Source organism: Narcine bancroftii, chromosome 4 (assembly GCF_036971445.1).
Source record: "Narcine bancroftii isolate sNarBan1 chromosome 4, sNarBan1.hap1, whole genome shotgun sequence".
Taxonomy (NCBI): Eukaryota; Metazoa; Chordata; class Chondrichthyes; order Torpediniformes; family Narcinidae; genus Narcine; species Narcine bancroftii.
Window position 1 is genome coordinate 173,041,359 of NC_091472.1, and position 15,578 is coordinate 173,056,936.

A 15,578-nucleotide genomic window follows, 5' to 3' on the forward strand; every position below is an offset into this window, starting at 1 on the left:
CTCGAGTCGGGCGGCCGAGAGGGGTGGATACGGCATCACAATTCAGATGGGCTTAAATCCACCTTCCCAAAATCCAGAAAACTCCAAAATTCAGAACACACTATCCCCCAAGGGTTTCGGATAAAGGATCGTGTACCTGTATTGGGGGGAAAAAGCAGGTATATCACAAGGAACACCATTATGTAAAAATGTGTTACTGCCTATGAATCTGGGTAACAAAATATAAAATACATGGTATGAAAAAGGTATATTGATGACTGTAATGTGGATGTACCTTTTATGTCTTTTGAACTATTAATAAGTAAATATGAAGTAGCTAATGGGACTTGCTTTTTTTTTCTCAAGCTAAGATCATTCCTAAGAGAAAGATGAGGGCCACACATGGCCCCACCTGAAATTAGTGAAATGGAACAAATTATTTGGCTGGGGTTTAAAGATAATTAAAAACAACTTTTGTTTAAGTAACTACTTGTAGTGAATATCTGGGTTTTGGGGTCCTTTGGGCTTGTAACAGTGGTCTTCACAGATAACCTGGAGCTTTATCTTTTGGAGAACTTTATTGAAATAAGCAATAAATTAACCAAATTCCAAATTTCATTTGTTAAAATAGCCTTAACAGTGGTTAAGAAATTTATTGCGATTACTAGGAAATCTGACTCCCCACTACATATGGCATGATGGGACTGCTAAGATGAATAGTTGCATATCTATGGAAAAAAGTTACATACAACTTAAAGAACAAATAGGACACACAAAACAAAACAATGGGTTGTAATTCATAGAACATTAGAACATTAGAGCACTATAATGTGCCGGCCAAAGAGATACACAGCAACGCACTGACATCACTTCCGGAAGCCGGTGCATACGTCACCAGAGGTGAGCATTCCCCACTGGGCAACGTGGCAAATTCAAATAATAAAGCCAGTTTTTGGTTCACCCTCGACCTATGTGAACATCATTTCGTAGCACAGTCGCTACAGTGGTGACCCCGACGATTCCAACATCTTGGAACTCACATCGAAAGCATCAGAATGCAAGAATCCACTTCTATTACAGTCGCAGCAGCTACAACCAACGCGGTGGGCGTGCATTTACCATCCTTCTGGGCAAACCAGCCCAGGAACTGGCTGAGTCCAAGTTCCACATCAGGGGAATCGTCTCAGAGGACACCAAGTTCTGGCACGTCATCAGTGCAGTGGATGCCGCCACTGCTGCCAAAGTAAGCTCCTTCGTGGAGAACCCGCCAATGGAGCAAAAGTACAAGCAATTCCAGTGGTTTCTACTCGACATCCTAGAACTCAGCCGGCACGAGCGTGCCATTCGGATTTTAAACATGCAGGCCCTGGGCGACAAGAATCCCTTGGAGCTCACGCACGAGATGGTGGTCTTAGTGGATGGGCAAACGGACTGTTTCCTCTTTGAGGCCCTGTTCCTCTCAAAGCTGCCAGTACGTTTCCTCGGCAGTTTTGGATATGGATTTCAGCGCCCCACACTTAGTAGCCAAGGAGGCAGACAGGCTGTCCGCACCCCAAAGCAGAGCTCCCTCCACATGCAGCCCATCTACACCGTCGGCCTCGCCATTGGGACCAGCCCACCGGAAACCCCAACTGTGGCATGACACAGTAGCAATGCGACGGGCTCACAGGGAAGCATGGTGAATACTGTTCTTCGTCTACTTAGACAACATCCTCATTGCCAGCCCCAACGCCAGCACTCACAGGACACATCTGACCCTCCTGTTCGACAGACTGCAGCAGTTCGGGCTCACGGTGAACCTGGTCAAGTGCCAGTTCGGTTTAGAGACAATAGACTTCTTGTGACACCGCATCATCCCAGAGGGAGACATACCACTGCCCAACAAGGTACAGGTCATTCAAAATTTCCCCAAGCAAAACATGACCATAGGCCTGCAGGAGTTCCTGGGGATGGTTAACTTCTATTATTGCTTCCTACAAGGAGTGGCCAGTCTCATGCAGCCCCTGTTCAACCTCGTCAAGCTTGGCGACGAGACGCTCCAATCAATGCTAGATGTCACAGAAGCCTTCCACGCCATGAAAACAGCACTGGCAAAAGTCACGGTCCTGGCGCACCCACACTCTACCTTACCCCTAGCCCTTGCAACAGATGCATCAGACAGAGCAGTGGCCACAGTGCTGGAGCAATGGGTGGACGAGCACTGGAGCCACTTTGCTTTTTTCAGTAAGCACCTTTGAACGCCAGAGCTAAAATACAGCATGTTTGACCACAAACTGTTGGCCATGTACCTGGCGATACAGCATTTCCAGTATACGCTAGAGGGAAGGGTTTTCACTACCTACACGGACCACAAACCACTAATCTACACACTCGGCAAGGTCTCGGACTAGTGGTCGACAAGACAACAGCGGCAGTTCTCCTACATCTCAGAATATATCACAGACATTCGCCACGTTACAGGCAAGTCCAACGTGGTGGCCGACGCGCTGTCCAGACCCACAATCACTGCAACCTCAGGAGGGCTCGACGTTGCCCAGCTGGCCAAGGGCAAGACAGAGGATGTGGACATCCAGGCCTACTAGATGGCCATCACCAGCCTAAAGATCAGAGATTTCTGCCCCTCACTAGGAGGCCCATCCCTGCTGTGCGATGTCTCCACAGGTTTTCGATAAGATCCATGACCTATCCCACAGTCCGCCTGCTGTCCGACAAGTTCACGTGGCATGGCCTCCGCCAAGGCGTAACCCTGTGGGCCTGAACCTGCTTATACTGCCAGTGCGCCAAGATACATCGGCACACAAAAGCCCCACTCTAGACTTTCGAGCCAGCGCAACGCTGGTTCGAGCATATCCACATAGACATTATCGGCCCACTCCCCGTGAGCCAGGGAATGTGGCACTTGTTCATAATGATTGACCATTTTACCTGCTGGCCAGAGGCAATACGTATGCCGGCGTGCAATACAGAGATGTGTGCCAGGGCTTTCCTATCCACCTGGGTAATGCACTTCAGAGTCCCAACCCACATCATCTCAGACCGAAGGGCTCAGTTCATCTCCTCACTCTGGTCCAATCTGACTAAATTCTGCAGCAGTCAACCATGGCCTGGTTGAGCGTTTCCACCACCACCATCTGAAGGCCGTCTTGAAAGCACAGCTGCATAGCCCGAACTGGGGAGATGAGCTCTCATGGGTACTGCCAGACATTCACACAGCACTGAAACAGGAGCTGGCAGCCTCGTCGACAGAGCTGGTGTATGGTTTCCCACTCACCATTCCCAGGGCATCCATTTCAACCCATTCCCTCCCCCACCCTGGCCCACAGCCCAGCACCTAAGACGTCCTCCACAGGATGAGAGTAAAAGCAGGTAAACACCCCCTCCCCCGGCCACCGTCTCGGCACGGCACGCCACCCAGCCACGTCCCCATAGACCTGCAGTCCACCAATTATGTTTTCGTAAGGGGAGGTCTGCAAGGAACACTCCTACAGTGCCCATACAAAGGTACCACAGAGAGACGGTATCGTATTTACACTGAACATTAGCGTCCGATCGGACAGATTCACAGTGAACTGCCTCAAAGCTTTGCACTTGGACTCTGATCTGCCGGCTCCAGACCCCCAGGTCAGATGCAGAGGCTGACTGCCCATAGACTATAAGTTAAACTGCTCAGGGGGCGGCAGCGATTCCGGTGGTGGGATGTTGGTGGTGTGGCGGGCTGAGCTTTTTCCCCCACAGGCTCTGTGATTGATGAACAGTACCCTGCAACCTTTTGTTTCTTAATATAAAATTAGCAAATTATTCTGAAATATTTATACATATTTATTTTTATATTATATTTATCGCCTCAAACCGTGCATCTTGGCGCCTCACAGTTCGGCGGGCAGCAACCTCCTTTGAAGAAGACTGCAAAGCCCACCTCACCGACAAAAGGCAAAGGAGGAAAAACCCAACACCCAACCCCAACCCACCAATTTTCCCCTACAACCGCGTCTGCCTGTCCCGCATCGGACTTGTCAGCCACAAACGAGCCTGCAGCTGACATGGACTTTACCCCTCCATAAATCTTCGTCCGCGAAGCCAAGCCAAAGAAAGAAAGAAGAAAGAAAAAATATTTTTGTTATCTATCTATGATTACTACGTACTTTGTATTTATTATGTATGCACACCGTGGTCCAGAGAAACATGTTTTCATCTGGTTGTATTATATACAATGAGCTAAGAATCAGAAAGCTGGTACCATTGAACTCTCCTTATAAGCAGAGCTTCAACTCAGAAAATACTGACCTGCAATGCCATGAACCTGGCTTTCAACCAATACACTTGAACAACAAAAACCAGCCAGTCATTCTCAAACAGATCCCTCTGCGAGGAAGTGAAGGCAAGTTGAATCAGGTCCCCCAAATAATGGCTTCCTGGAAAATCAGGTCCCAGCTGAGCAGCCGTGCTGCTGGAAGCACATTTCCGAGGAGAAACTAGTGAGAAAACAAACACACTTTGAGATTTTATCCAAATAAGAATTGGTTCCTTGAGCACCATATGTAAACAAGAAATTATTCTGTAAAGTATCCAATTCCAATTGCCTGACTGGAACTGTATGGCTCACTTTAAATGAGACACGTCAGTGCTTTATATCTAGACAGGTTCTTCCTGCAGACTAGAAAGTCCAGGCACTGAAATCTATGATGCCGGTAAAAAGTGATCAGAACATTTACATTAACTATTTGGGCTTTGGACCAAAAATACAGTACTTGAAATTTGCAAATGTTGAAATTGTGAGAAGGGGAGATATCTAATAATGATGACTGCAGAAACATACAATAGAAAGTCAACATACTTACAAAACATGCAAATAATTGGCAAATTAAGGTCAATGCAGGTTGAGTCATACAGCATGGAGCAGGCCCTTTGCCCCAACTTAGCTACGTCAACCAAGCTGGCATTCTGGGCTTGCCCTCATTCACCTACATTTGGTCCATATTCTTTTAAGTTCATGTTCAAGTTTATTTATCATCCAAATGCACAAATACAACCCGACAAAACAGCATTCTCCAGTCCTTGATGCAAAACATGCAAACACACAACCAGAGATAACACTCATACAAACAAGCGATACATATGCAGAACAAATACACATATAAAAAATAAGTAATTATTGTTAAATAAATAGTATAGTCTGGGAGGGTCAACTTGAGCAGTTCATTTAGTCATTCAGTACTCTCACTGCCCATGGGGAGAAGTTGTTTATCAGCCTGGTGATCCTGGCTCTGATACTCCTATATCTCTTTCCAGACAGAAGTATCTGAAAGATGCTATGTGCAGGTGTTGTGAGTGAGGAAAAAGGTTTGGTGGGTCTCAAAGGCAAGGACTCTGGACACAGTTTTGTTAGGGAAGGATTATATTTACAGAAGGCAAGTGTGAGAAATAGTAACTGATGCAGCACACATACACATGCACAGTTTACAGCAGCCATGGGAAAGTAATAGTGGAGAATTAACAAACATGGGAAAAATGGCTTGGTTACAAAATACATTCTCTCACACACACACACACACACACACACACACACACACACACACACACACACACACACACACACACACACACACACACACACACAATGAACTGGTAGATACAATGATCAAGAAAAACTCACTACAATGGCCCACCATCCCTTGACTCAGTGCAGGTACAGCTCTTTGCTACAAGGGATACTAATTAAACACTTCCAATCCTTTTAAACAGTTCACATCTTACCAACAGTTTCTCCAGCACCCTTCCACATTTCTAGGCCTGGAGTGAAGCAGGGTGGTCCCAAGCCAGCAAAGAGGGAGAACAAAGAACACACAGCACTTTTGGAGGGTTCAGCCCCAGTTGTTAGCCAATGGCTCAGTTCCAGGATGGTTAATCCAATTAAAATAACTAATGGTCCAAGGCCAAGTACAGGCAGGGTGGAGAGTCCAATCCAGGTAATTTATATGGTACCAACAGCAAGGTGTGCATTAATGGGTGGAACCAAACCTTGATTGGCAGCTGGTGTGTCCTCTGACTAGGTAGGGGTCACATTAGGTGACAGAACTCCTCAAAAATTTTGTGCACCCTCTTGGACAACAATCCTGGTGGATCAAATCAATGGGCAACCACCCACCCTCATGTCAACTTTTCTTGCTTCAGTCTTCTCATAGTGCAATCGCTGTTGCACCTTCCTGACAAGTGAAATATGTGTCCAGGATAGGTCACTGGTTAAGTGAGTTCCAAGGAAATTTCTGCTCTCTATGTTCTCAACTACCAAGTTATTAATGTGTAGTGGAGGGTGGTCTCCTAATCCTTCCGAAGCCAACAATCATCTCCTTCGTCTTGTCCACTTTGAGACTCAGGTTGTTATTCTTCCACCATATTATGAGATTTTCTACTTCTTCTCTGTTGTGTGACTCATTGTTGTTACTGATTAGACCAATTACTGTTGTGCCATCTGCAAACTTGATGACTCCGTTGGAGGTGGATCTGGCATTGCAGTTGTGGGTCAGCAGCTTGAACAGGCTGCGCATGCAGCCCTGAGGGTGCACCAGTGCTCAACATGATGGTGCTTGATGTTTAATGCTTCCTATCCATGTATCAAATGTCTCTGAACACTAAAATTGTACCCTTTTTTCTAGCTTCCTCTGGCAGCTTGTTCCAAATACAGACCATCCTCCGAGTGGAAAGGTTGCCCCATCAGGGCTTTCTTAAATCTTTCCCTTCTCACCTTAAACCTATGCTTTCTCATTGTAGAATCATCTATGCTTGGGAAAAGACTGTGCATTCATTTTATCAACACCCCTCATATCTTCATAAACCTCAATTAGGTCACATTTCAGCCTCTCACACTCCAGGAAATGAAAACAGACCCCATCCTGTCACTGCCTGTAACTCAATTCATCCATTTCCAGCAAATGATAAATGTGAGGCAATGCATTTTAGATGGAAGAGAGACTCGATTCACTTCTTTGAGCACACCAGTCCAGGTGAGGCGGAGGAATTAATGGAGAGAGAATACCTGCACTAATTGCTAAAGGTGACACAAGTTAGCAAGGTTACAAAATAAAAAACACTAAATTAAATATTAGTATTTACACATTGAGGGACAAAAAGAAAAGAGGGGTTGTATACTGAACTGGTGTCAAACTTGGTTAGACTAATACTGGGGTATACATAGCATGAAACGACAGAGTTTCTTTTCTTGGTAAAATATAGCTGAGAGGGAATTCAAGGGAGGACTTTAAAAAAATGAAGTGTTTTGGAGCAGAGAGAATGTTTCTATAAGAAAGTCTGCAGATGCTGGGGTCGGGTGCAATGCACAAACATGCTGGAGAGGCACAGCAGGTCATGCAGCATCTAGGTGGCCAATTTTCCGGGCCTGAGCCCTTCGTCACGTATAGGTCACCCTTTACTTCCTATGGATGCTACGTGACCTGCTGAGTTTCTCCAGTACGTTTGTATATTGCAGAGAGAATGTTTCCCCTTGTAGTTTCCCCTTGTAGAGAAGAATATGAGGCCATCAATAGAACTCACATTTCTACAGCAGATTGGAACATATACACGTTTCCACAGTTAATGACCTAGCTTTGAAGTGTTATAACTAAAACAGGCAATTATGAGCAAGTTTTTTTGCATAGCTGCATATCAGAAGCATAGATAATGAAGACAGTTGCCAAAGGTTGCTGCAAGATCTTGATCAGCTGGACAGGTTGGCAGGGGACAACACAAATGTGAGGTGTTGCATTTTGGGAGGTCCAACGTGTGATGGTAGTGTCCTGAGGAGTCATGTAGAGCAGAAGGTTCTAGGAGTGGTACCTTGAAAGTGATGTCACAGGTAGTTAGAGTGGTCAAAAGGCTTTTTGGCACCTTGGCCTTCATCAGTCAGGCTACTGAGTTCAGAAGTTGGGAGGTCATGTTGCCAACATTGGTGAGGCCACATTTGGAGTATTGTGTTCAATTTAGGTCACCATGCTAGCAGAAAGATGTCAAGTTAGAAAGGGTGTATAGAAGATTTATTAAGATGTTGCCAGGTCTCAGGGCCTGAGCTATACAGGGAGGATGAGCTAATTAGGGCTTTATTCCTTGGAGTGCAGGAAGATGAGGGGTAATCTCAGAGATGTACAAAATCATGAGAGGAATAGATCAAGCAGATCCACTGATTCTTTTGCCCAGAGTAAAGGGATTGGTAACCAGAGGACATAGGTTTACAGTGAGGAGGGAGAAATTTAACAGGAACCTGAGGGGTAACTTAAAAATAAAACAGAGAATGGTGGGATGATTTAGGAAGGTATTATTGAAATACTTGTGTAAAAATTGGACAGATATATGGATAGAATGGGTTTAGAGAGATATGTAGCAGCTGGGATATTTTGATTAGCGTGGGCAAGTTGAGCCAAAGCGTCTATTTCCATGCTGTATAACGATGGCTCTAAGCAATCTTTATTCAATTTTCTCATTGCACACAGTTTTATTTGCTTGCCAAACTTTGGGCAGCAGTGATAAAGGAACTAACTTCACGTAAAAAGTGCGCATGTATCTCTAAATTGTTCATGATGGTTGTCCAAATGCATGAGGGATTATGTGAATGCAGGCGACACTGTAAATGTTAAAGCTGAATAAATGATTATCAACAACTGAAGAAAAGCTCTCAAGAAATAAGAAAACTGAGAAAATATGTCATAGTATCAATCTTGAGTTTATCCATACTGGAAAAGGTTGATGGGAATTTAGACTACACCAGTGAAAGTCGCTTAGATGATTGGATTGGGAAACATTTTTAGACCACAAGGTCTAGCCAGCTCAAGAGAAATAAGTATTCATGAAGACTAAATGCAGGAGAGTTGATCACTTGATAAACAAAAATACAACAAGAAAACATGATTATAAAATCAAACACATAATTTACAGAGGGAATGGCGAAAATGATCAGAGAAGCTGTTCGCGCAACATTACTACAGCACCAGTGACCCAAGTTCAAATCTAGCGCCACCTGGAAGGAGTTCGTACATTCTCCCCATGACTCGAGTGGGTTTCCTCCAGGTTCCTATTATGTTCCAAAGACGTTGGGGATTAAATGGTTATTTGGTCACATGGATGTATTTGGACAGCATGGGCTCGAGAGCCAGAAGGGCCTGTTACCATGCTGTCCCTCTGAATTTAATTTTTTAAAAAGGAAATCTATCGGGTCAGGTCCCACCTATCAGGCAGAAATAAACAATGATCAAATAGTACAACAGAAAATTTAAATTTAGATCTACAGCACGATAACAGGCCCTTTCAGCCAACAAGCCCACACTGCCCAATTACACCCAACTGACCTACATCCCCCTGTAAAGGGAGGGAGGAAACCGGAGCACCCGAAGGAAACCCACGCGGACACGGGGAAAACAGACAGCACCAGATTTGAACCCCAGTCACTGTTACTGTAACAGCTTTGTGCCAACCAAGCCACCGCTGGTTCCTGATGAATTAATGTCAAACAGTAAAAGCAGCAATGAAGCTCGTATTATAAATTGCAGGAAAATCCCTTTGACAATAATCCATTATTACTGTGAATTAAACCAAATCTTTGAAGTTAAATGCTTCATACCTGTGGTGCTTTTGGACTTGGTCAGAAGCCACTGATCGAGCTGCAGCTCCATACAAACCAGGCACATCACCATCATGTCCTGAAGACAAGCAGGAAAAATTAACTTTCCAAATGCAAAAGAAAGTGAAACCCAAAATGCATAGCAGAGTTAATTATTAAATAATGATGAAAATAAAGTCTCTGAAAATTGTCTTGCCCATCTCAGTTACACATTCAATTTGACTAAATGCTAAGCAGCCTCAACACGGTCATACAAGTATATTATTCCAAACGTTATCCTAATTTTAGTCTTTTTATTGAGCAATAACAGGTTTTGGAAAACATGTGTTTGAACTATATTGTTATTCATTGATGATATTCATAATCCATAATCTGTGATCATTGTTGAACCCTAATAAATTATCAAGAATGGATATACTTCTCACTATGATTGATTTGAATTAAAGAGCGTTTGAACAGTGGAGAATAACCATTTATGTGGAAATAATGCACTAAACTGTCGTTAAAAAGACCCTCAAGTAAATACTTTAAAATGAATGTAAATTTGCAAGACAGCACAGAAAAAGAGTGGTGGGAGAGCATAGAAGTGGCAGGGATTAGGGAGAGTTGGAGGAGTGCGAGTTCGTGGAGTTAAACAAGAAAGTCTACAGACAACACGACTGTAATTTAATACACAAGGGCTGGAGAAACTCAGCAGGTCAGGTAGCGTTCATAGGAAGCAAAGTTATTTAACCAACATTTCAAGCCTGAGCTCCTCATCAAGGTAGGAGTACGAATCAGGCAGGTGCCTGAATAAATGTAAAAGGCCGCTCTCTGAGTGGGAGAAGGTCCCTGGAATCATTAATCATCCTAATTAAAAGGTCCAATTACAGAGCCCCATGGGAACCTTCTCAGTTGCTTGTGTTGTGTGATTGGTGAACTAACAGCAAGGCTCATCAATTTTAAACTTCCATATTTTTTATCTATTTACTTTCCATGATTTTTTTGCTGATTGCTTGAATTCCAGATAACAGGGTTTTACTGTATTGAAGTAGCAGCAGCATTCGCTGAAACTGTTCATAAGCAGTTTCCAGAAGATGCCAGGAAAATAAAACAATAAATCATTAATGTTAAACAAGAAAATCTGCAGATGCTGGGTCATATGCAATACATACCATAAAAAAAGAACCTCAGCAGGCCACCCAGCATCTATAAGAAGTAAAGAGCAACTAATGTTTCGGGCCTGAGCCATTTGTTAAGTTATGAGCAAATGACACGCAGGCACCTGATTAAAAAGAAAGGGGGGAGGAGCAAAGGGTAACAGGCAAGAGATCATAGTTAGATAGAAGTGAGAGGATAGAACAGAAAAAAAGCCAATCAGTGATGGGGAGAGGATAGCTCTCTGAAAGGAGAATGAAGGGAGGGGCTGGAGCTGGAGGAAAGGAGACAGATAGTAAAAGAGAGAGAGACTCAGGAGAAGGGTTTAATGGAAATTGGAGGTCATTTGGTTGGAGAGGTCAGAGGCAGGAACAGGTGGGACGGTGTTCAGAGGCAGGCACAGGTGGGACGGTGTACAGAGGCAGGCACAGGTGGGACGGTGTTCAGAGGCAGGCACAGGTGGGACGGTGTTCAGAGGCAGGCACAGGTGGGACGGTGTTCAGAGGCAGGCACAGGTGGGACGGTGTTCAGAGGCAGGCACAGGTGGGACGGTGTTCAGAGGCAGGCACAGGTGGGACGGTGTTCAGAGGCAGGCACAGGTGGGATGGTGTTCAGAGGCAGGCACAGGTGGGACGGTGTTCAGAGGCAGGCACAGGTGGGACGGTGTTCAGAGGCAGGCACAGGTGGGACGGTGTTCAGAGGCAGGCACAGGTGGGTAGGTGGTCAGAGGCAGGCACGTGCAAGAAGATGATCATAAGCAGACACGCGCGAGAAGGTGGTCATAGGCAGGCACGCGAGAAGGTGATCATAGGCAGACACACGCAAGAAGGTGGTCACAGGCAGACACGCATGGGATCCATGGCCTCTTGCACTACCTAACCGAGAACACCACCACAAATTCCATCTGGGTACTCTCCAAACAAACAACACTAACATCAACTTCTTCAATTTCCATTAAACCTCTTCCCCAAATCTGATTCTTTCCCTATCCCTCGGTCTCCTTTCTTCCAACTTGCCAGTCCCTCCCTTTTCCTATCAGAGAGCTACCCTTCCCCCATCTCCTCAGCTTTTTTTCCTCTTCTACCCTCCCACCTGTATCTACCTATGACACTTGTTAGCCTGTGGTTCCTCCCCCTGCCCCTTCCTCCCATCTTTTTATTCAGGTGCCTGTCTGCCTTTTGCATATACCTTGACAAAGGTTACCCTTTACTTTCTATGGATGCTGTGTGACCTGCTGAGTTTTTCCAGCACTTTTGGGTATTGCAATAAATTGTTGATGGCAATATAGTACAAACAAAATTGAAAAGTATTTATGATTATTAGCCTCATAGCTGTACCTTGATGTGCTGGTTGCTGCACTCTCTCAGGATAGGATTAGGCAGACTGCTGCAGTGCTTTCTCCAACTGTTGTAGATTGAAAGTACAACCTCCGCCAATCTTGGTGGCCATTTTGCCAAGAACTTCTGACCAAGTACCTTTAAATATTTTAGCATCAGATCCAGTATCCCTCCATTCTTTAGATTGTTCAATAAGAACCTGTGAACATCTTGCTTTTCTGTTGGTTTAAAAAACTAGGATAACATACATTCTATAATGTACATTACATAAAGCCCATTTCATTCCATTACATTATTCACAGAAACATCAACATAAAATGCAAAATGTACACGAGGACAAAAGGAAATTCATCAGTCAAACAACTCTTATTCAAAGCCACTTTGAGACCTGGGGGCAAAGTTGGTACTTGCTGCAAAGTTTGAAAAACAAACAAAAAGGTTGCAAGCAAAATAAGTCGAAGAGGAAATGAAATTGAAGACTGGTCTGTATTTCCTTTCTCCTCTTGGGCACGAATAGTGGCTGACCTGTGGAGCCAAAAACCAAAGAGCAAGGAAAGGCCATAGAAGGGGCACAAACAGCAGTGGACACTTGCAGTGAGAAATTTCAGGTTACACAGTAATAACTGAGAGAGAACCAAAACTGATATTCCAGTTCAAAGAGTGATACGTTGTAAGGGGAGATAGCTGACTGGTACCTTCATTTTACTATTTTTATTCCCCAAATTAAAAATAAAGGCAGGTGCCTGAATAAATGTAAAAGGCAGCTCTCTGAGTGGGAGAAGGTCCCTGGAATCATTAATCATCCTAATTAAAAGGTCCAGTTACAGAGCCCCATGGGAACCTTCTCTGTTGCTATTTAACAAATCAGAGTCGCAGCAATACAAGAAGTGAATCCAACTGCAGCTTCAATCTTGATGAAGGGCTCAAACTGGAAACATCAACTAACCATCCCCCCACCCAGAGATGGAATACAAGGCGTTGTTCCTCCAAGTTGTGGGTGGCCTTGGTTTGGCAATAGACAAGGACACCCTTTACTTTTGATGGATGCTGGATGTCCTGCTGAGTTTCTCCAACAAATATGTGTATCGCAGAATGAGAACCTATTTTCTCATCAGGATGTTGCCTGGTACTGTCGCGGAGAATTTACACAGACTAAAGGCATTGCCTCTCAACACATGGAGTGCTCACAATAAGAAAGATAATTTAACCATGCAAAGAGCAGAAAACAAGTGCAATTTAGCCCTTTGTAAAAACACAAAGCTGGAGAAACTCAACACGTCAAGCATTGCCCTTTATATAGCAAAGGTAAAAAATACATAACCAACATTTTGGGCGAGAGCCCTTCATCAACTTGGCCCTATGAAGAATAAGGATGGGAACTGAAAAGCCAGGGATATTTAATATTTAGGAAAGACAGGCAGAAGAAAGGAGGCAGAGAAGCACTGTTTATCAAAGAGGGTATCAGTACAACTGTGACAAAGGACATTTGCTCAGAGAAACCCAATATGGAATCTCAAGAATTACCAACGTTGATCCTCTTTCCCCCCTCAGTGGTGCTGATATTGGGAATAGTGTTATTCATGAAGAGTACAGCTATAATAATGGGTGAATATCATCTACATACAGTATAGATTGGGCAAGACAAATTCATAATAATATTCTAAAGGAGGAATTTCTGAAGTGCACCCATGACATTTTAAGATCAAAGAGTTCAGGAGTTAACCTGAGAAAAGACAACCCTAAACAGAATATTGTGCAATGAGAAAAAATATCAATTAACAATTTTGTGGTCTGGGTCCCAAAACATGAATTCTTAATTAACATGGAGAGTGAGAGAATTTGAAGGGAATGTCATTTAAAGGATTGATTGTGGGAACTGTTAAAAAGTGCTGGACAAATTACAAAATGTGTTCACTCCTCTCTGGCATAAAAATGAAACAAGAAAGGTAGCTCATTTATGGCTTACAAAAGAAATAGCAAATCAGAGGAGAAATAAAAAATGGCCAGAAGGAGCAGTGGGGACAAAGGATTGGGAGCAGTTTAGTATTCAGTGAGAATAGGATGCAAAGAATGTAAAAACAGATGGTAAAAGTTTCTATAAACATGAGAGGGAGGGAAAAAAAGCTGAGTAAAAACTTAGTGGTTCCTTACAGCCTGAAACAATAACAGTGTGAAATTCCATTTGTCACTCTTTGGCCCACCTACTCAACTGTTACAAACTTTGATATCCTTTCTCACTGTCTACTACACCCACTTTGGTGTCATCAGAAAAGTTACTAATCAAGTTATTGCTATGCAATACAAATCATTAATATTGATGACAAACAGCAGTGGACACAGTACTGACCCCTGCGACACAACTCTGGACACAGGCCTCAAATCAGAAAAACATCCCTCCACTACAGATTGTACTTTTCTTATCTGGTCCTCTGTGGTCTGGAAACTCCCATGGTCCAGCACGTTTGAATCTGCCGCCATTAGTACAAACTCCTTAAAGACAGCACAGACTCGAACCCCAGTCGTTGTAAATGTGTTGTGCTAACTGCTTCACTAACTGTGCCTCCCCACATTATTATTTCCTATTTTAAGCTTTGTTCTACCTTTGATATGTTTACATGAGGGTTCCATTAGGAGTAAATTTCTGTTTTACGTCATTTTCTGTGCTCAGCAATGGCAAGGTCCCAACGTCATCAGATTAAAGAGGTACAACTTGTACAACCATCTGCCTCCGTACTTCAGTCTTGAATCCAAACAGACCAGCTCACCTTGGATTCCATGCAAGTTATTCTTCCAGACTAACCAGCCATGCAGAATCTTATCAAAGGCCTTGCCTGACCATGCTCTCATTATGTTTCACCCTCTGGAAACACATTGGCTCTGAGCTCTCATTATTTGAATCCAATCAATAGATAAGTAAAGTTACACAAATTTCTAAGAATTGGCATCTTCAAATACACATTATTGGTGGCATTCTGAGAATTGAGTCTGTTTCAAGGAACCTTCCAAAATTCCGAACTCCTGATCAAATGAAGTAATAGCAACAAGCTATTTGTCATGACAAAAGATCAAGCTGCAGCATAACTTGCACTTGTATAACAAATGTAAAATATCCAGAATAAATAAAATTTAGCACCAAGCCACTCAGGGAGCTATTAGGATTGGTAGCCTCAAGCTTGGTCAAAAAGGTAGGTTTTACATGGATGAATATCAGGCTGATAAAAATGAGATAATACTATTAACAAATTTTGAATATGAAAGATACCAAAAAGGAATTAAATTTAAATGGAAGACAGATGGAATAAAATATCTTTGAACAGCAATTGACAATAACTTGTAAAATCTGTATAAACTAAATTAAGTTGCTCTTCTTGCGAAGATAGAAAGAGACCGACAGAAATGGAGGGACTTACCGATTACTTTGGTGGGAAGGGTTAACTGTGTCAAAATGAAAGTGATGCCAAGACTGCAATACCTTTTTCCAAAAGCTGCCTATTCCAGTACCCAAACACTTTTTTAAGCTA

General features: G+C 43.4%; 1 protein-coding gene across 10 annotated transcripts in view; it reads right to left on the reverse strand.

Annotated features, from left to right (window-relative positions):
- LOC138761237 (calcineurin-binding protein cabin-1-like) overlaps positions 1–15,578 on the reverse strand; it is a 200,181-nt gene that overhangs the window by 113,951 nt on the left and 70,652 nt on the right. For all 10 annotated transcript variants that reach the window (XM_069933028.1, XM_069933032.1, XM_069933027.1 and 7 more), the window contains 3 exons: positions 12,058–12,275; positions 9,584–9,662; positions 4,264–4,451 (listed from right to left, as the gene is read on the reverse strand). In XM_069933028.1, the coding sequence (XP_069789129.1) occupies positions 4,264–4,451; positions 9,584–9,662; positions 12,058–12,275 (485 nt within the window). The remainder of the gene's footprint in view (positions 1–4,263; positions 4,452–9,583; positions 9,663–12,057; positions 12,276–15,578) is intronic.